This window comes from Gossypium raimondii, chromosome 5 (genome assembly GCF_025698545.1).
Source record: "Gossypium raimondii isolate GPD5lz chromosome 5, ASM2569854v1, whole genome shotgun sequence".
Taxonomy (NCBI): Eukaryota; Viridiplantae; Streptophyta; class Magnoliopsida; order Malvales; family Malvaceae; genus Gossypium; species Gossypium raimondii.
Genome location: NC_068569.1, coordinates 27,032,799 through 27,054,984, shown reverse-complemented (window position 1 = coordinate 27,054,984; position 22,186 = coordinate 27,032,799). Strand labels below are relative to the sequence as shown.

At 36.8% G+C, this 22,186-nt stretch overlaps 2 protein-coding genes across 2 annotated transcripts; both read left to right on the top strand.

Annotated features, from left to right (window-relative positions):
* The first annotated feature begins 771 nt into the window (after positions 1-771).
* On the top strand, positions 772-1,620 carry LOC105771430 (uncharacterized). The gene is made up of 2 exons (XM_012592898.2): positions 772-1,098; positions 1,198-1,620. The coding sequence occupies exons 1-2, from the start codon at positions 817-819 to the stop codon at positions 1,369-1,371; spliced, it is 456 nt and encodes a 151-aa protein (XP_012448352.1). The 5' UTR covers positions 772-816; the 3' UTR covers positions 1,372-1,620.
* A 19,067-nt stretch (positions 1,621-20,687) lies between these two features.
* Positions 20,688-21,777, top strand: LOC105766928 (uncharacterized). The gene is made up of 3 exons (XM_012586473.1): positions 20,688-21,162; positions 21,213-21,261; positions 21,378-21,777. Exons 1-3 carry the CDS (start codon positions 20,688-20,690, stop codon positions 21,775-21,777), a joined length of 924 nt encoding a protein of 307 aa, XP_012441927.1.
* The last annotated feature ends 409 nt before the right edge of the window (positions 21,778-22,186 follow it).

Genomic DNA, 22,186 nt, shown 5'->3' with positions numbered 1-22,186 from the left:
GCTTCCAAGTTCCATCAACATCCTTTAATGACAACTTTTGATATACTTGATAAAACAAAAAACTATTGGTACATATATGTAAAACAAGTTTCAAATATTCAACATTTTTGAAAAGTTTGAAGAGAAACATACCTTATACTTTAAATTTGGAGGAAAATGATAAAGAAATTTTTTATTCTTCTTTTCTTGCTAAGCAACAATATGAAGAAGTAAGATGATAAAAGTCTCTTCATCTTTTCTTTTCTTTTTATATATATATATATATATATTATATTACTTATAAAATATTATTAGGTTAAGTAAACTGTTAAGTAAACTATTAAATAAACATTAATTTATTATTATTTAGCAAAAATATCTTTCAAAAATCATCATGAGCAATTTAGCTTCTTCAAGAAGATTTTCTCTTTGTCTTTATCAATAATAAATTTTTAATATTATTTTAATCCTATAAAAATATTGGAGGGCCTACTTATACTTTTAGGAAGGCTATAATATATATATATACAAAGGGGAAAATTGAAAAAATTTTAAACCTTCGGGGTGGCCTACTTATATTTTTGGAGGGCCATAGTGTTAATTTACAAAGGACTAAATTGAAAATTTTAAATTTTGGCCCCCTGGACCTCAACGTGGCTCTGCCACTGAACGTAGTATACTACTTCCATGCACATCACTTTGTTCTTATGGACAATACATGTATGCATGCATGCATGCGTGATCTGAGCTAGTATATAAGTAGGTGTGTATTGCAATATTTGAAACATAACACAACCAAATCAGACTATAGCAAAGCAAAACACATACGAAGCTACCATGGCTAATTGTCAAATGAAAAAAGCTCAAAAATACACAATGGGCAAGCTTTGGAACTCTACCAGCGAAACTGTAACCCTGAGTGGCAAGAAAGTTTGGCAAGGCTCTCATGACGCGGATTTCCCGGAAACCATTGAAGATGGAGATGTGGGTGAGTTTACGCATGATGCAGTGACTGAGCAGAATGATGTTCCAGGTTCCATGGTTGGTCTTGTGTACAAGCTACATGATGGAACTAGGTGGATTGTTGCTTGGAGCAACCCTCAAGGTGAAGACAGCAAGGTATATATTGCATTCAATTCAATCTTACTATTAATCAAAGTGGGTATATATACATAGATATAATCAAATAGTCTATGATTAACTGTATGCTTGTTGCAGGTCTATACTAATATCCACAAAGAACCTATTCGTTGGGAGCAAATCAAAACCGATCTTGACACAAGAGGAAGCTCAAAATCTAAAGTTAGAAAGTTTGGGTACGTTGCATCAATGGAAATTGATCCCAAGAAACGTTCGCCGACACTGAAGGCATCATTTGAGTCAGAGGCATAACCGGGTTTTGCTTGCTGATCAAATTGTTGTGGTAATGAAGGCTATCTAAAATAAATAATAATGTGCTTCCCGCTGGGTGCATTGCCTATACCACTACTGTACTAAATATGATACCCAGTAGTAGATGTATGAGTGTCTTCGTGTTAAGGTCTTCGCAATATTATGTCACTGCCATGCATTTGCATGGCTGACTGTTTGTATAATATTATTATGGAAAAATAAAAGGCCCTTTATTAGCTTATTATTTCACTTAATTTGTTTTCTCCAGCTACTGCATCTACCCATATTCAAAACTTATTTTTTAATTCCACCAACAATATACATATGGGTCTAAGATAATGATTAGAATAAAAGCATTCAGACTATATATTTTTAAAAATATGAGTTGAATTTTATACTTAAATGTGATCTAAAAATATCTCTAATTTTTTATTAATATATATTAGATTTTAATTGAAAGATAAAAGAAAGCTTCTATTTACTTAATTTAAAAGGGTATTATGCTTCTAATATATAAGAGTTTAAGGCTTATTAAAATAAAAATCAATTAAAAACAAGATCTTAAGAAAAATAGATTCACAGAAAATACTTTAAAAGTATCCTCATAAAATCTAGAATAAATCAATGATCTCCAAAATAAGTCTTCAAATCAATCAAACTAATCTCCACAAAACAATGGATCTAATTCGCTTGATTCGGATTGATTCAATCTTCAAAGGTTTGTTACTCTACAAGATGAATTTGAAAATATGAGCCAACACACATCCACAAAATCATCCAAGTTGTTGTCCAAGTAATTTTGTTGAAAGATTGCCAACTCCAAGGATGACAAGTTATGTTGTTTGTTGTAATGTCAACCATAGTGGCCAATTCCAATGGCACTTCGACAACCACTTAAAATAACTTTTCTCAACACAAAAAAAAAAAAATCTATTGAAGTTGAACAAGCATTTTATATTTAGAGCACGAATCCATCTTCACAACGTAACTTTTAATTCATCTTGGTTTGCTTAAATCACATCAAATCGAGGTAGAATGGATAAAACTATTATCCACCATCCTCAAAACTCAAGGTCCATCTGGTGTCCCATGTCAGTATGCTTAAGCCTTTCCATGAGGATCAGGAAGCCCGAAAAAGCACCTATGTGAGATAGGTCTCCTATGATCGTGATGTTGAATGCATCATGGTAGACCGAGTAATCTAATGGAAGTACTACAGGCCAAGGCAAGAGTACCTTTTTTGATGGAAGGGACTTCCTGACAGTGAGGCTAGTTGGGAACCTGTCGAAGCTTTATGGTAGTTCCAAGAGAAGATAGATCAGTTCCATTCCGAGGATGTGACGAGGGAGTCGTGAAAACAAGTGGGGGAGAATGTCATGAGCAACGCAAAGAAGCCTGCAACCAAGGCACACTCTGATGTTCCCTCTTGTTCATTGCGGGTCATTCGGCTCGACAAGACTGGCCCATTTCTTGGAAAAGACTCAAGGCCCATCTACTTGGGTCTTAGCTAAATTGTAAACAATGTATTTTACCAGGGTAATTATTGTAAATCCTAAAGGATAAAAATGTATAAAATTTGAATCCCTTAGGAGTCACTTATTGTAGATGGAAACTAATCTTAGCCATCAATGTGATTCAACATATACCATTGAACTTTGGAGAGCTCAATTATAAATAAAGTTCTCCCCTTCATTTGTAATCATTCCATTATTGAGTTAAGAATATATTGAAAGCAGTTACTCAAACACTTGGTGTAAGGTATTTCTATTTGGCTTTCCTATTCATTCTTTTCTCTTTCATTTCAACTTTGCTTCTTTGCTTTAGTGCCTTAGAGAATTTCTGCAAGAATTTTCATTTTCGAGAGTACATTAACTTAGGTAGGATTTGAACCCAAGAAATCGCATAAGACCGCGCGGTTTGTCAGACTAAAATTCTAGCCCTTGACATGTGCACATATATTTTTACAAATTATTGTTCTTATCCCAAAAATAAAAGAGCCTATTGATACGACTAATTTCCGTCCGATTAGTCTTTGTAGGGTGGTCTACAAGATCTTTGCTATAGTTCTTGCAAATCGGCTGAAATATACTCTTCTGAATTGCATTAGTCAAAATCAAAGCGCATTTGTTCCCAGACGTATGATTCACGACAACATCTTAATTGCTCATGAGTTGGTCCATTACCTTCAAAATGCTAAAAACGGTCCAAATAAAGGCTTTGTGACCAAGCTTGACACGAGCAAAGCATATGATAAAGTTGAATGGAATTTCATTGAAGAGGTTATGAAAAGAATGGGCTATACGGAGGCTTGGGTGACTAAAGTAATGAGTTGCGTTCGTTCAGTCAGTTACTTGGTACTCGACCCTTTCTGAAACTATTGTGCCGGAAAGGGGCTTCAGACAAGGGGATGCTCTCTCTCCCTATCTTTTTTCTCTTTTGCATGGAAGTTTTTTCTAAACTGTTAATTCAAGCTCAAAATAATAATATTTTAAAAGGAATCTGGGCTAGCATTAATGGACCGCGTATTAATCACCTATTTTTTGCTGATCATGCACTACTTTTTATTCTAACAAGAAAAAAGGATGTAGAAGAAATCGTCAATATCATAACGAAGTTTACTTATGTTTCGGGCCAAAAAATTAATAATGATAAATCCATGATTATGTTCAGTCCGAAAACTCCTTTGCCTCAAAGGCATCTTTTTTGTTCCATGCTCGGGATGTGTATGGTCGATAATTATCTTGGGTTACCTTTGCTTATAAGTAGAAAGAAATCATTTGCTTTTACTAATATCATTAATCATTATGCTTGCAGGATCAATAGTTTGTTGAAGCTGCTTCTTTCTTATGGAGAAAAAGAGATCTTCATAAAAGCAATTATTCAGTCTATTCCAACCTATGCATTTTCTGTCTTTCTTGCCCCAAAAGGTATCATTAAGGACTTACACTCGAAAATGGGTCGAATGTGGTGGACGAACAATGAAAAGACTAGGGGTTGGGCTATGATGGCTTGGGAGCGTTTATGTTACCACAAAAGGTATGAGAGGCATCAATTTTTGGGATATGCATTTGTTTAATATAGCCCTCCTGGGTAGACAAGTTTGGAGGCTGTTAAACTTCAAGGACACTTTATGTCTTAAGGTGCTGAGTGCAAAATATTTCCCCGAAGGTGATGTGTTCGGGCCTAAATACTGTGATAAACTGTCTTTTACTTGGTCTAGTATAGCTAGGGCGATCGAAGCTCTCAAGGATGGATTTCTATGGCAAGTTGGGGCTGGCAACACTGTAGACATTCGAAGGGATCAATGGGGTATAGAGGGTCTTAATAGGGATTGTCATTGTTAACAAATGAAGAAAGAAAAGTCAAAGACTTGTGGGACCACAATCATAGGTAGTGGAAAATAGAGAGGGTTATTGAATTATACGGAAAAATAATAGGGACTCATATTTGTAATTAACCTATTCTCCATAATGGGATAAATGATAGTAGAACGTAGAATCAAAACCCTTATGGTTTTTATACCTCAAAATCTACTTATTCGTAGTTATCCCTTGGGAAAATTGGTTTCGGTCCTCACAAATTATTTTGGAGAATTATTTGGAAGTTATGAATGCTCTCCAATATCAAGGTCTTCACTGGAAAATAGGCCATAATGTTTTTCCTACTTATGACAATATTGCCCGCATCCGTCACAACTTCTCGACAACCTATCCAAGATGCAAAAATGGTGACGAAACTCTTATCCATGCCATGAAAGAGTGCCCAAAGGTCCGTGAGATCTTCATGATCGGTGGCCTAAACAATAGGCTGCTTAGTGGTAGAAACGAGAGGTGCATTGACTGGCTGAAAGACGTCCTTCGTGAGCTTAACACCAAAGCTGCTGTGGACTTTTTTACTCTCCTTTGGAACTGTTGGAATGATAGGAACAAGATGGTCTTTCAGGGTAAGGATGATACGACTTTGGCGGTGTGGGAAAGAAGGCAGACCCTCAGCAAAGATTTCAGAATCTTCAACCTGGCCAACCGTACTGTTATCCCCCAACGTGAGTACGTAAAAGCTGGAAGAAGCCTCCAATTGGTTTTATTAAAATCAATGTTGATGCTGTAGTTTTGAATGGAAGTATCGGGTACAGGGCTATAGCCAGAGACCATGAAGGTTTCGTCCTTGGGAGGAGCTATGGTTATGCAAATAAATACCTGGACGCGGTTTGGGCAGAGTTTGAAGCTTTGGTTGACGATTTAAAATTGGCTTGTTGAAGCTGGCCTGCATGCAGACAAGAAGCAGCAAAGTTGCCCGAGCCAAGAAGTTGTAGCTAAAGTTCATGCTACTATTCATTTTGTTACTCTCAAATGATATTTTGTAACTTAGTTAGATTAGAACTAAGCTGTTAATGTAACGCTCCAAACCCGGCCTGGACGTTATGGTCGAATCTAGTGATGTCACATGGTAGTGTGTTTGAAAACCGTATGTTGTGTTGGAAAACTGTAACTTTGCTTAAAACATTTTCCACTTAGAAACTTTTCATTATTACTTGTTAATTCTAAAGTCGTGTTAATTAATCAGTCCAAAGTTTCAAAAACATTTATTCTATGCGGAAGCTTTTAAAACATTTGCATATTTGAGCGTATTTTGTTAAAAAGTTTGTTTCGTTTTGAAAACTCGAATATTCCTACTACTAGCAGTTGTAAATCAAACAATAGAAACCCCAAATTAAAAGTAAAAATCCAAAGAGGCCATAATTACCATAAAATACCCCCAAAATAGATTCAAAATTTTAATTAAGTACTAAATCAAATTAAATAGGTCGTGTGGCCACCGCTGAGTCCTCCGTCGCACCAATTCGCCTATGTCTGGGGATTACCTGTACAGTTAAATCAGAAGGGTGAGTTTACGAAAACTCAGTGTATAATCCCATAATAAGCAAATAGACAAAAAGCAATCATAGTCTAGGCCTAAGCCCTTTTCAGTATCAGTGACAATATCAGTTTGGGCTTTAGCCCATCTCAGTGCAGAAGCAATCATGTGTTTGGGCCTTCGCCCATTACAGTAACAATAATTAGTACAGTAATAGATTATACAGTATACAGGTCCTACCCAGCCAGCCTCTACACTCGATCTCTGTCCAACCCTACACTCCATGTAGGGATATAATCAACCCACCCATCCCTACTATCGAATACGGCACCATACAGTAATATGTAGCTGAGCTACCAGTAAGTTAGGCTCGAAGCCTTTTAGTACACTTCCTCCGATCAATATCAACCCATCCCCATGCGATGCATCATACAATCATGTCATGCCAAATCATGGTATCATACATAAAATTAGTACAGTTTCTAACAGCATGCTCTTTAAACAGTCATACATATATATAAATATCATATATGGATATAACAATCATTTAGTTAATTAGGGGTCTAGGTAAGCTTACCGACCCTACAGTAGGTCCGCAGTCGACTGGGGCAACCCGTGCAACCTTAACAGTCAAACAGAGGATATGGGCCTACAAGCCCATGTTGCTTGCTCATATGGGCCCACACGCCCGTGTGGCCCACACGCCCGTGTGGCCCACACGGCCCAAAATGGCCTAGCCCATGAATCACACATGGCCAGCGTCATCGATCACACAACCATGTTTGATCACACGGCCTACCACACGAGCGGTTCCAAGCTCATGTGGTGTCGTCGGTCCTATTTTTTGGCTTTTTACCGACTAGCATTTTCAGTGACGTGATTACACACCTAAAACGTTTTTGATGCTAATGCCACCACGATCACTCTAGCACCTTAAAAGGTCAACTAGAGTTTAGAACGGATTTAATCACTATCAAAAAGTGGTAGTCAAATTCACAACATCAACAATTATACAAAAGCTCACTTACCCTCAACACTTCAACGATCCAACCACAAATCAATACTATAACAACCCTAGTCTACCCAATTCCTTGCTATCAAAATAGAAAGTAACCCTCCAATCAGTTATCTTTAATCGATAATTAATCAAAATTCGGTGAGGTATACCAAACTATAATAAAAAAACAAACCCTTACCTTCAGTTAATCAACAGAGATCCTAAACACTTAAATCGTTGAAGACCACTGTTCAGCCTCTCGATTAACACCTAAAACCAGTCGAAACCCCTCTTAATCAATTAATAACCAAAAGAACCGATAGTCTAACAACAGTTCCAAACTTACCAACCACGCACAACACAACAATATAAAATCCCAAACAATTGAATGGAAAATCGCAAGTGAAAGAGAAAGAAAGAATACCAATTAAAATTTTGGCAGCAACAATGGGGAGTTGCGGAAGGAAAAATTACAGAAAATGGGTAAGAAAAGAAAAAGAAAATGGTGGAGCAAAAAGAAAAGAAAAGAAACTATGCCAAATGACTGAATTTGGAAGTAAGATAACTCCACAATCCCACGTTTTCCTCCTAAAATCACTCAAACACTCCAATCCTATATTTCCCTCCTAAAATCACTCCAACACTCCCCCACCACACCAGTACCACTCAGAAACCCAGTCAAAACAACCTCTTGCCGAAAAAAAGAGCAAAAATTATCCTCTTTGCCCATGCAAGGACTCGAACTCCAAACCTCTTGCAACATAAGCACTTCACTTAACCATCAGACCAGCAGACCCATTCTGACATATTTCACCAATATTTATTTATAAGCCTACTGGTTAGAGATAGAGGTTTATTCAATTAAAACAAATTTTTTTTTACCCAAGTTAAGGCTTGGACCCAAGACTTCTCAGACACTCCCAGAATATATAACCACTAAAGCTTACATATATTTGTGTCACAAACATACAAAAATAAATATATAAGGGATTTTTGGGGTGTTACAACTCTACCCCCTAAAAGCAAATTTCGGCCTCGAAATTTTACCTGATCAAAATAGATGAGGATACTGCTATCGCATCGCATCCTCAGGCTCCCACGTAGCCTCCTCAGAGCTATGATTACTCTAAAGAACCTTAACTAGTGGGATGGATTTTCTTTTTAGAACCTTTGCATATCGCTCCAATATCTGAATTGGCTCTTCCTTGAATGTCAGATTTGGCCTAACCTCGATCTCCTCAACAGGAACAATATGCATTGGATCAGAGCGGTAGCGCCTCAATATAGAGACGTGGAACACGTCATGAATCTGATTCAATTCCAGAGCTAATTCCAGCTGGTAAGCAATTGCTTTCACTCGCTTAAGCACACGGTAAGGTCCAATAAATCCAAGGCTCCACTTGCCATTGTGACCAAATCTTAGTACCTTCTTCCACAGTGAGACCTTGAGGAAAACGAAGTCCCCCATCGAAAACTCAATCTCTCGATGCTTCAGGTCGGCGTAGGACTTCTGCCTATCAGATACTGCTTTCAGTTGGTCTCGAATCAACCTAACTTTTTCCTCGGTATCAAAAACTAGCTTAATGCCCAAAGCACGTCGTTCGCCCAACTTAGTCCAACATGAAGATGTGCGACACCTACGACCATATAATGCCTCGTAGGGTACCATCTGAATGCTAGACTGATAGCTGTTGTTATACACAAATTCTGCTAGCGGCAGGTAATCCTCCCAACTACCTCGAAATTCAATCACACAACTTCTTAACATATCCTCCAGTATTTGAATCACCCTTTCTGACTGACCGCCAGTCTGAGGATGGAACACAGTACTAAAGTCCAATCTTACACCTAGAGATTCATGTAGCTCCTTCTAAAATCAAGGCGTGAAGTGAGGATCCTTATTAGATATTATTGAAATCGATACCCCATGCAGTCTCACTATCTCAGACACATAAAATTTAGCCAGCTTTTGTAGAGAGTAGTTGGTACAAACTGGTATGAAGTGGGCAGACTTGGTCAATCGATCCACGATGACCCATACAGAATCCTTCCTAGTAGGTTTGAGGGGTAACCCACTAGCGAAGTCTATAGTCACTCTCTCCCACTTCCAAAGCGAAATCTTGACTGGCTGTAACAAACCCGAAGGTAACTGATGCTCAGCCTTAACCTGCTGGCAAGTCAGACACTTAGCCACAAATTCGGTAACCTCTCGCTTAAGACCTGGCCACCAGTATAACTCACGAAGGTCGCGGTACATCTTATTTCTGCCAGGATGCATAACATAAGGGCTACTATGCGCCTCTTGCAGTATAGATTGCCTTAGCTCAGTATCTTTTGGTACACAGATTCTCCAATGGAAACAGAGCACCCCTTCACTATTCAGTCCAAAATCCTTGGTATTCTCACTCTCAACCTGTCAGAAATGAAGACCCAATGACTCATCCTCTATCTGTTTACCCTTAATCTGCTCTATCCACATCGATTTAACTTAAATTTCGGCCAACAGACTACCATCATCAAATAAACTGAGGCGAGTAAACATCGCCCTCAGGTCAATCATAGCTCTACGGCTTAGTGCGTCGGCCACCACATTAGCCTTACTAGGGTGGTATTCAATAGTACAGTCGTAGTCCTTAAGCAGCTCAACCTATTTACGCTGACTAAGATTCAGCTTCTTCTGAGTGAGGAGGTACTTGAGGCTCTTGTGATCAGTGTCAATGATACACTTCTCACCATACAAGTAATACCTCCAGATTTTCAGTACGAATACCACTGCGGCCAACTCCAAGTCATGCGTTGGATAATTTTCCTTATGAGTCTTAAGCTGACAAGATGTGTACGCTACCACCTTACCCTTTTTCATCAACACACATCCTAAACTGACATGTGATGCGTCGCTGTAAATAGTAAACTCTTTTCCAGACTCTGGCTGTATTAGAACAGGGGCCTCCATCGGTATAGTCTTGAGCTTTTCAAAGCTCTCTTGCTACGCGCCAGTCCAGTTAAACGACACACCTTTACGTAGTAGCTTTGTCAAGGGTGCGATAATCAGAGAAAATCCCTCCACAAATCATCGATAATACCCTGCCAGTCCCAAAAAAATACGAATCTCAGATACAATGTTAGGCTGCTTCCAATCCATGATAGCCTCAATCTTTCGAGGATTGACTCTAATCCCCTCAACAGAAACCACATTCTCAAAAACGTTACTTCACGTAACCAAAACTCATATTTACTGAACTTGGCGTATAATTATTTTTCTCGCAGAATCTGTAGAACCACTCTGAGGTGTTTATCATGTTCATCCTCAGTTTTCAAATACACCATTATATCATTAATAAATACCACTACGAATCGATCCAAATAGGGCTGGAACACTCGGTTCATCAGATTCAGAAAAGCTGCCGGTGCATTTGTCAGTCCAAATGGCATCACTAGGAACTCGTTATAACCATAGCGAGTCCTAAATGCCATCTTATGCACGTCAGCCTCTTTAACTCTCAACTGGTGATATCCTGACCGTAGATTAATCTTAAAGAAAATCGAAGCACCTCAGAACTGATCAAATAGATCGTCTATCCTTGGTAGGGGGTACTTATTCTTAATGCTTAACTAATTCAATTACCGGTAGTCAATACACATACACATGGACCCATCCTTCTTTTTCACAAACTGAACCGGTGTTCCCCACGGAGACACACTAGGGCAGATAAACCCACGATCCAGTAGCTCTTAAATCTAGGCCTTAAGCTCCACAAGTTCTTTTGGTGCCATTCTATAAGGGGCGATGGACACTGAAGCTATACCGTGAAGGAGCTCAATCCCAAACCCTACTTCACCATTTAGAGGTAACCCAAGTAGCTCTTCAGAAAAAACATCCGAAAACTCCTTAACCGTCCTGATATCCTTAACTGAAGAACCCTTAGAATCTAAAAAACTGATGTAAGCCAGATACGCCTGACATTCCTTACGAACCAACTTTTCAGCCCTTAATGTAAAAATCACATTCGATAACTAGTTCCGACGCTCCCCAATTATGACTACCTCTCTGTCTTCCACAATTCTCAAAATAACCCTTTTCGTGGCACAATCTAACCTCACTCGGTGTTTAACCAACCAGCCCATTCCCTGTATCAGATCAAATTCCCCAAAAGGTAGTTCTACCATATCAACAAAAAAGATAGCTCCTTGAACCTCTAGAGGAGCATCTCTAAACAATTTGTTAACCCTTATTGACTGCCCCAACGGACTCAGTACAGTGACCTTACTCGTAGTGCTCTCAACCAGTATACCCAAGTTTTTAGATACGGTACAAGCTATATAGGAATGAGTGGATCCTATATCTATCAGTGCAGTATATGGTACAATATAAATAAAGAATGTACCCGTAATGACGTCCGGAGCATCTCCATCCTCTCAGTGACGAGTAGCATAAACTAGAGCCAGCTACCTCGCCTCAGTATGTCTAGCACCTCTGCCCGGTGCTCTCTGACCACGACCCAAACCATTACTACCTCTAGCCTGACCCCGGCCTCTCAATGGTTGATGAATTACTCTTGGTGGCTATACAGGATTATTACCCGGAGCTTGCATCTGATCAGACCTCCATGGACACTCTCTAATACGGTGCTTTAGAGAACTGTACCTCAAACATGCCCTAGTTCTTTTCCAACACTACCCCTGATGGCATCTACCACAGTCAATACACAGCGGCTGTCTTAGTACCAGCAATGGGAGCCCCAACTTTGATCAGCCCATTAACTCTGGCGTTTTTCTTAGGCCTCTGAATAGAACTCGAGGGCTCCAAATCCCTCTTCTTCCTACCTCTTTCTCGGTTATAGTGCTCAGCGCGCTTTATTTCCTCTACAATCTTCATCTTATCAACCAATGCAGCAAAGTCTCACTCCCTTTGTGGAGCTATCAGAACCCTCAAATTGTCCCTGAGGCCATCCTCAAAGCAAACACATTGCTCATATTCAATTGCCACCATACCACATGCATAACGGCTCAGTCGTAAAAACTCGGCCTCATACTCGGCCAATGATCTATCCCTCTGAGTCAGATTCAAGAATTCTCTCCTACGGGCATCCACATAACTAGCACCCACATACTTTCCTTGGAAAGCGGTCTTAAATAACTCCCAGGTCAGTCAATCAGGCTGAGTGCCCCTCTTAACAGTGAGCCACCATTGATAAGCCTCATCTCGTAACAACGATACAACACCATTTAACTTCTACTCAAGAGTGCAGTCTAGATAATCCATAATTATCTCTGTAGCCTCTATCTAATACTCATCCACATTAAGGGTAAATCCAGCAGTACCCTTAAAATTCTCGGCTCTATTGGACCGGGGTCATTCCGTAGTCGACCTTCGGCCTCCAGCTCTAGTATTGGGCCTAGCGACCTTCTCTACAATCCTTAACATGGCTTGAAACAGTGTGTGGTCCCCAGTCACTCAGTCTTGTGACCTAGCAATGACAGGCGACACCGACGTCTCGCTAGTGTCTAGATTTGTTATACTGCCCAGTGAAGAAGACTCAACTCGAGCCCCTCTACGGCCTCTACCTTGGCCTCTAGTACCCCGTCCGCGAGTACCTCATGCGCTCATCGTCTAGTCGCGCTTATCTGTATTAAAAGTTTTATGAATCAATTTACAGTTCAATAGTTATTAGCAGATGCTTTATAGAAATAGTTTTAGTAGTTCAGAGTTTGTTTTCGTACGACGCAGTGTCTACCAGTGTTTATCGATTTTAATATAGTATTAGTATATACTAACCTGAATGTTTTCAGTACAATCTATCTATAGTAGTCTCAGTATATACTATCTATAGCACTTTCAGTTTTTTAAACAGATATCAATACAAAGGAGTTACAGGATCGGCGCCAGAGACTCGATGTGCCACACATTTAGTAAAAATGTTTCATATCATTCAGAAATCAGTGCTTTAAATACCAAGTTTTAAACCCAAATCCACAGCCTAGTTTTACGACTTGGCTCTGATACCACTAAATGTAACGCCCCGGACTCGGCCTGGACGTTATGGCTGAATCTGGCGATGTCACATTTTAGTGTGTTTGAAAACCGTAGGTTGTGTTGGAAAACCATAACTTTGCTTAAAACATTTTCCACTTAAAGAATTTTCATTATTACTTGTTAATTCTAAAGTCGTATTAATTAATCAGTCGAAAGTTTCAAAAACGTTTATTCTATGCGGAAGCTTTTAAAACAGTTTGCATATTTGAGCGTATTTTGTTAAAATGTTTGTTTCATTTTGAAAACTCGAATATTTCTACTACTAGCAGTTGTAAATCAAACAATAGAAACCCAAAATTAAAAGTAAAAATCCAAAGAGGCCATAATTATAATAAAATACCCCCAAAATAGAATCAAAATTTTAATTAAGTACTAAATCGTATTAAATATGTCGTGTGGCCTCTGTTGAGTCCTCCGTCGTACCAATCCGCCTATGTTTAGGAATAACCTGTACAATCAAATCAGAAGAATGAGTTTATGGAAACTCAGAATGTAATCCCATAATAAGCAAACAGACAAAAAGCAATCACAGTCTGGGCCTAAGCCCTTTTCAGTATCAGTGACAATATCAGTTTGGGCTTTAGCCCATCTCAGCGCAGAAGCAATCATGTGTTTGGGCCTTGACCCATTACAGTAACAATAATCAATACAGTAACAGACTATACAATATACATGTCCTACCTAGCCAGCCTCTACACTCCATCTCTGTCCAACCTAACACTCCATGTAGGGATATAACCAACCCACCCATCCCTACACTCCAAGTAGTACCGAATGAGGCACCGTATAATAATATGCAACTGAGCTACCAGTAAATTAGTCTCGAAGCCTTTCATTACACTTCCTCCGGTGAATAACAACCCATCCCCATACGATGCATCATACAATCATGTCATGCCAAATCATGGTATCATGCATAAATTTAGTACAGTTTCTAACAACATGATATAACAGTCATTTAGTCAATTAGGGGTCTAGGTATGCTTACCGACCTTACAGTAGGTCCGCAGTCGACTGGGACGACCCATGCAACCTTAGCAGTCAAATAGAGGATATGGGCCCACAAGCCTATGTTGCTTGTCCATGTGGGTCCATACGCCCGTGTGGCCCACACGGCCCAAAATGGCCCAACCCATGAATCGCACATGGCCATGTTTGATCACACGGCCTACCACACCAGTGGTTCCACACTTGTGTGGTGTAACACCCCGAACCTGTGTCCATCACCGGATTAGGGTTACGAGGCATTACCGATCAAAACACAACTCAGAACAGTATTTCATTATAAATTATGCAAAAAGTAGACTAACTCAATCACAAATTTTTTTAAAAGAAACTCGAATAGTAATTAGCAGCCCAATAATATAAATCACATTTGCACATGTAGATTACTTAATCAATTAAAACTAATCATGCTTTACTACTTACAATATATAAGCAATTTATGTTTTAAAAAAATTAATCATATTAATATTATTTATTTAATCACCTATTCAACCAAATGAACATACAAAATATCATAATACATATACTATATAACTCCTATAGCCAAACTTTATGACCAAAGATCATGGCACTCTGAAATTCAGTCAATCAATACTATTAACCAATTTAAATAAATTTTTTACCAAGCTATCACACATTAATAAAATATTGCATGCTTTACAAGTCTATTATTGAACCTATTCACTATTATATTTATACCATTAGAATATTCAATATATATTCAAGCTTATGTCTTTATCATTCATTGCATATATTTATTTAATTAGTAAACTTCTAGCCATGCCATTATAAAAACTATGCACATATGCATACTAAGTAAGAACAATCCATATCTCTAGCTAATTATCAAACATATCATTTTATAAGATATATATACATCGCATAACATTCTAAAACAAAGCCATTTCTAAATTTAAGCTAAACCAATTCATTAATAGTTTATAAAAATAGTAATTTATATGTTATGCATATGTGTGAAATTTAAGACAAAACATAGGTAACCTACCCTGTTTTGGATAGTTTTGATTTGTACAAAAATAAACAACATATGAGCATTAATTTGGACAGCATTCATATGCTCAAAAACGGACAGCAATTAACCAACATTCGGACAACATTTAATCAACAATTATACAACATTCAATCAACATTTGGACAACATTTAATCAACATTTGGACAACATTTAATCAACAATTGGACAACATTCAATCAACAATTGGACAACATTCAATCAACATTTGAACATAATTTAATCAACATTTGGACAGCTTTTAATCAACAATTGGACAACATTCAATGAACAATTGGACAACATTCAATCAACATTTAGACAAAATTTAATCAACATTTGGACAACATTTAATCAACAATATTTACTTCAATTAAGCCGAATTATATAATCAATCATCACACGGATATGCTACAAATCATACCTTCAAAATGAGCTATTTCATGGCCGATTATACATTATCATAGCATCATTAACAAAACACAACCAAAATAAATCCATCATCCTTATATCAAGCTTACCAACATGAACTAATCATACCATATATATATATATATATCTTTGCATCATATAGAATTTATATACTAAGTATACCACACAAATATTCCATGTTCCAAAATTTCTTAAACATTAGCACATTAGCATTAAGTCAAGTCATTTCCGCATGGCTAAATATCTACAATTTTCAAGACCAACCAAAACAAATGCTAGCCTATACATGCCATATGTTCAAAATTTCAAGCTTTCAAAATACCGAGATAGAGGTCGGTAGTGTGACGGACTTCCTTGAAGATCCCCGAGTTTGTAACTAGCTTCCAAAATCTATAAAAGAAATGAATGAACAGACATACAATAAGCTTAAATAGCTTAGTAAGTTGTAAGTATAAAATTTTCAAAGAACATATAAAAAAATTACACCAGTAGGTCGACATTTAGTAATCATGTACACATACATATATAATCATATTTGTACGATTAATTCATCTTTTCATATTATACATATTACTTACCTTTACTTCCAATTTCATATAACTTAAACATATCTGAATTATTTAATTCAAACTCACATTCAGGTTTACCATATGATTTTCCCATTATACCTTGCGGATTCAAAGAAAAGATACTCGATCGGCTCCAAAAGCTAGTACAATGCCAACGTACCATACATGGTCTTACATGTAATCAAATAATGATGCCACTGTTCTAGACAGGGTCTTACATGTAATAACATACGATGCCAATTTCCCAAACGTGGTCTTACACGATGTCACATTTCAGCATTACTGTAGTTCGTATGACTTTCGGATGTCGTAATTAATCAATTTAAACTCATAATTAATAATCATTTGTCAAATGCAATTTGGCATTATAGTGTACATATACACATTTAGATTTGGCTATACATAAAATAAATACAATAAATTCAACTTTAATAATTTACTTATGAGCTTACCTCGGATGAAGACGAACTGACAGGGACAACTATTCAATAACTTTTGATTTCCACCAATCCAAATCCGATTTCTTCTTTTCTTGATCTAATTTAATACAAATTTGACTTATTTGGTCATATATTCGTTCAAATTTATTCAAAAACACATAAATGGGCAATTTTCATTTTAGCCTCTAACATTTCACATTTTTTTCACTTCAGTCCTTATTTCAAAACAATTCAAAATATTAAAAATTTCAACCCACTCTAGTTAGGCCGAATCTACTTAAGGTCCCTAGCCACCCATTGCTATAATTTATTTCACATCTTGACCCCTCAATTTACAAAATTCAAAACTTAATCCTTAGTACATATTTTTACTAAAAATCACTTAATTAAACATAATAATCTAACATCAAAAATTTATTTTTTCATCATCAAACAACAATTTCATCACATTATCAACAATGACACTTAATTATCAAAAAATGAACAAGAAACATACCAAATTTTTAGCTCCAAAGTGTCGAATACCTAAAAGCTCAAAAACTTATTTTCTTTCTCAACATTCGACCAAAAATAAAGAACATGCATGGCCATTTTCATGTTTTATTTTATTTAATACATATTAATACAACAATTACCATTTTAGCCTTGGTCATATATCATTAAAATCCCACTAACTAACGTCCTTACTTGTCCAAGCACTAATTCAATGGTCCGATTGCATCATAAGGACCTTATGCTTAAAAAGTCATGTCAATTTAGCACTTTAACAAATGGCACATAACTTTTTCATTTTTTACAATTAAATCCTTTTTTCACAAATTGGCACACAAACGATAAAATTAATTCATGAGATTTTCACACACATAAATTAATATGATGTAGACACCAAAAATAATATTAAAATATTTTTCTGACACGAATTTATGGTCCAAAAATAACTATTCTGATTAAGCTAAAATTGAGCAGTTACACGTGGCATCGTCAGTCCTATTTTTTGGATTTTTGCCAACTAGAGTTTTCAGTGATGTGATTACACACCTGAAACATTTTTCATGCTAATGCCACAACGATCATTCTAGCACCCTAAAACGTCAACTAGAGTTTAGAACGGATTTTGATACGAGCCAATGAGGTGACACTCAAAGGGTTGTCTTTCATAGTGGTCCAATCACTCGAAGCAAGGCACGAGAATTAAAATCAAAGATGAATGCTTTTGTCCAAGACTTTGTTGCTACAAAATTAATTCATCATGTTCGTGACATTGACAAATACGGGAATGCAATTCACTGGACCAATCTTGGAATAGTGAAAGCCCATAAATTGGTGGATTAATCTTTTATGTATCTTATTATTATTATTATTTACTTAATTCTCATTGGTTGGGACGCATCATTTATGAGTTAAGTAATTTTATTGGTTAGGCTATTATTTATTTATTTTCTTAGATAATTTTAAAGAGTTTTATTAGGATTCAATTACTCTTGTAATTTGCCTATAAATAGGCTTGTTTTCTACACATTGGGGGAGGAATAAAAAAGAAGAGTATTTGTTTTCTTTCAAATTTGTGTGAGACAAATTTTTGAGAGTAGAGTGATTCTTCTCTTGCTATTTAGTTTGGAGTTTGTTATTTTCGAGGGTATTTCGGAGTTACAAATATTCAAATTTCTTTCCCGTTCATCGGTGTTTCTAGAGGTTCTTCTTCTAGGGGTTTCGTAGGGAGCCGCTCAATCATTGGCGTTTTTGGTTACAAGTTAACCAAGGGTTCTATAGGGCAAATCTATCATTTTATTATTATTATTATTATTATTTAACTAATTTTATTTATTCTCGTTTTTTTATTTATTTCTAATTTGTGTTTCTCTTGTGTCTAGATCCGGGATTCAGCATCAGTTGGTATCAGTTTCAGGCCATTCGGTGTTATTTTTGAAGCTAAAATCAAATCCGAAACGAGTCAAAATATCAAAAACACTTTTCATCGGTTTCATCGATTTTTTATTAAAAAATTAGTTAATAAAGAAAAGCAAAAAGCGCAAAAAAAAGTTGAGAAAAATCGTAAAAAAAAGCAAACAGCGCAAAAAAAAAAAAGCAAACAGCGCAAAAAAAAGTTGTCTACCTTTCATACATAGGTTTCTTCTTTTCCTATTATTTTTATTATTTTTTATTTTTACCAAAATTGAATTTCTTTTCCTTCATCTTTTCTTGACTCAAGTATAATTAAAGCTTTAATTTTTTTTTTAAAAATCTTAAGACACCGAACGTTTCTGATTTTTGTTTTTTTTTTAAATTGGGTAGAGTTTTCTTAAGTTTTCTTCTTATTAAAGCTTTTCTTTGACTCTAGAGTTAGGAATCGTTGTAGGTCTACGTTTTTTTTTGTTTCTCTTACGCTTTCTAACACAATCGAAAAGCGATAGTAAAATAGACAACATCAATGATTATACAAAAGCTCACTTACCCTCAACACTTCAACGATCTAACCACAAATCAATGCTATAACATCCCCAGTCCACCCAATTCGTTGCTGTCAAAACAAAAAGTAACCCTCCAATCAGTTATCTTTAATCGATAATTAATCAAAATTCGGTGAGGTATACCAAACTATAATAATAAAAACAAACCCTTACCTTCGGTTAATCAACAGAGATCCTAAACACTTAAATCGTTGAAGACCACTGTTCAGCCTCTCGATTAACACCTAAAACCAGTCGAAACCCCTCTTAATAAATTAATAAGCAAAAGAATCGATAGTCTAACAATAGTTCCAAACTTACCAACCATACACAATACAACGATATGCAATCCCGAACAATTGAATGGAAAAATACAAGTGAAAGAGGAAGAAAGAATACCAATTAAAATTTCAACAGCAACAATGGGGAGTTAAGGAAGGAAAAATGATAGAAAATGGGTAAAAAGGCAAAAGAAAATGGTGGAGCAAAAAGAAAAGAAAAAAACTATGCCAAATGACCGAATTTGGAAGAAAGATAACTCCACAATCCCATATTTTCCTCCTGAAATCACTCCAACACTCCAATCCCATATTTCCCTCTTAAAATCACTCCAGAACTCCCCATCACACCACTACTACTCAGAAACCCAGTCAAAACAACCTCTTGCCGAAATAAAGAGCAAAAATTATCCTCTTTGCCCATGCAAGGACTCAAACTCCAAGCCTCTTGCAACATAAGCACTCCACTTAACCACCAGACCAGCAGACCCATTTTGACATATTTCAGCAATATTTATTTATAAGCCTACTGGTTAGAGATAGAGGTTTATTCAATTAAAACAAAAAAAATTTGCCCAAGTAAAGGCTTGAACCAAAGACTTCTCAGACACTCTCAGAACACATAACCACTAAAGCTATCATATATTTGTGTCACAAAAATACAAAAATAAATATATAAGGGATTTTTTAAAGTTAATGTACTTGATGTAATTTGCTGATGTTTGAGCTGATAAATCAACTTTACCAAGTGTGTAAGTTTTGTTTCACAAGTTTCAATGTACTTAATGGTAGTAGGTAATGTTTAGGTAACTATTTTGCTTCTCTTGACCAGCTTATGTCTGGTATATTTATTTGCATTATGCCATCTTTCAAGTTAATAAAAATTCATCAAAGACTTCTTTATCTAATGCTATCTTAATTCTTTTCTTTCTTTAGTTCTTCAAGCACAATTCTATATTTGTTTGCATAGTAAGTATCGAACCTTCAAGCTCAAGAAATTACTTGTTTCATTCATCTTTATTCTTAATTCCAACAATTGGTATCAAGAGCTTATTTCTTAGTGGACCTGTCATTCTTTAAGTCTAAAAATCATGTCTTTATCTGGATTCTCTCTAGCTCAACCGTCAATGTTCAATAGTGAAGGCTACCACATTTGGGTAGTGAAAATGAAGACTTACCTGTAGGCATTTGACTTGTGGGAGGTTGTTAACTCAGATGTTGAACCAACACCTCGAAGAGCCAATTCCACAATGGCTCAGATCAGGCAGCATACAGATGAAAGAATCAAGAGGCACAAGGCCAGGTTTTGCATCCAAAACAGTGTGTCTAATGTGATTTTCATAAGGATCATGGCTTGTGAGTCTCCAAAACAACCTTGGGATAAACTCAAGGAAGAGTTTCAAGGGACTGAAAGAACAAGACAACAAAAACTCTTGAATTTGAGAAGGGAATTTGAAAATTTGAAAATGAAGGAAGAAGAAACAATGAAGCAATATTCAGACAGAATCATGGCTATTGTGAACAACATCAGATTGCTTGGGGACCAGTTTAGTGAAGCAAAAATTGTAGAGAAGGTTATCTCAACTTTTCCTGAGAGATATGAAGCCAAGATTTCTTCTCTTGAAGACTCGAGAGATCTGACTAGCATCTTTTTGACTGAGTTGATCAATACTCTTTATGATCAAGAGCAAATAAGGGCTAGCAGGCAGGATGAGCATCAAGAAGGTGCCTTCTAAGCTAAAAGTAGACTGCCTCGAGCTCCTCTGGCTATAAAGGCAAGAAGGCTAGGTCTGACAAGTCTAGAAGAGATGAAGCAAGAAGAAGGTATCCACCTTGCCCATATTGCAAAAGGCTCAGTCATCCAGAAGCAAACTGCTGGTTCAGGCCTGATGTGCAGTGCAAAGTCTGTAAAAAAAGGGTTATGCTGAGAAATTTTGTAGAAACAAAGGCAAGTTGAGACAAAACCAACCTCAACAGTCAAGAGCTGAAGCTCAAGTGGTAGAAGAAGGAAATGGTCAGGAAGAGCAAGTCTTTGCAGTCTCTTGCTCAGCTGCCAAAAGAAAAGCCACAAAAAGAAGGCTGATAGACAGTGGTTACACAAACCACATGACCCCTAATGATGCTATCTTCAAGAACATTGATAGAAGTTTCAAAACAAAGGTGAAAGTTAGAAATGGACACTTCATCAAAGTAGAAGGCAAGGGAGATGTGTTGATAGGCATTCTTACAGGTAACAAACTTGTCACTATTGTCTTGTTTGCGCCTGAAATTGATAAAAATCTACTTAGTATAGCTCAGTTGCTAGAAAAAGGCTATTCAGTAGTGTTCAAAGGCAAATAAAGGCTGATCAGTGATCCAAGTGGATCCAAACTCATGTCAGTGACCATGGATGACAGAAGTTTTGTAGTGGACTGGAATAAGAGCTCTAATAGTGCCTACACAGTTATTTTAGAAGAATTTAAGATGTGGTACAAGAGGCTAGGCCATGTCAACTACAAGTCACTGGGTCAGCTAACCAAATAAGACTTGGTTGAAAACTTCTCTAAATCATTTGAGAAAGAAGATGTTTGTGAGGTGTGTCAGCTAGGAAAGCAAACAAGATTTCCATTTCCTTCAAACAAGGCTTAGAGAGCTTTTGAAAGGTTACAGCTAGTCTATACTGATGTGTGTGGCCCTATAAAAACCATGTTCTTAAATGGCAGTAGGTATTTTATTCTGTTCATTGATGATTACTTGAGGTACTGTTGGA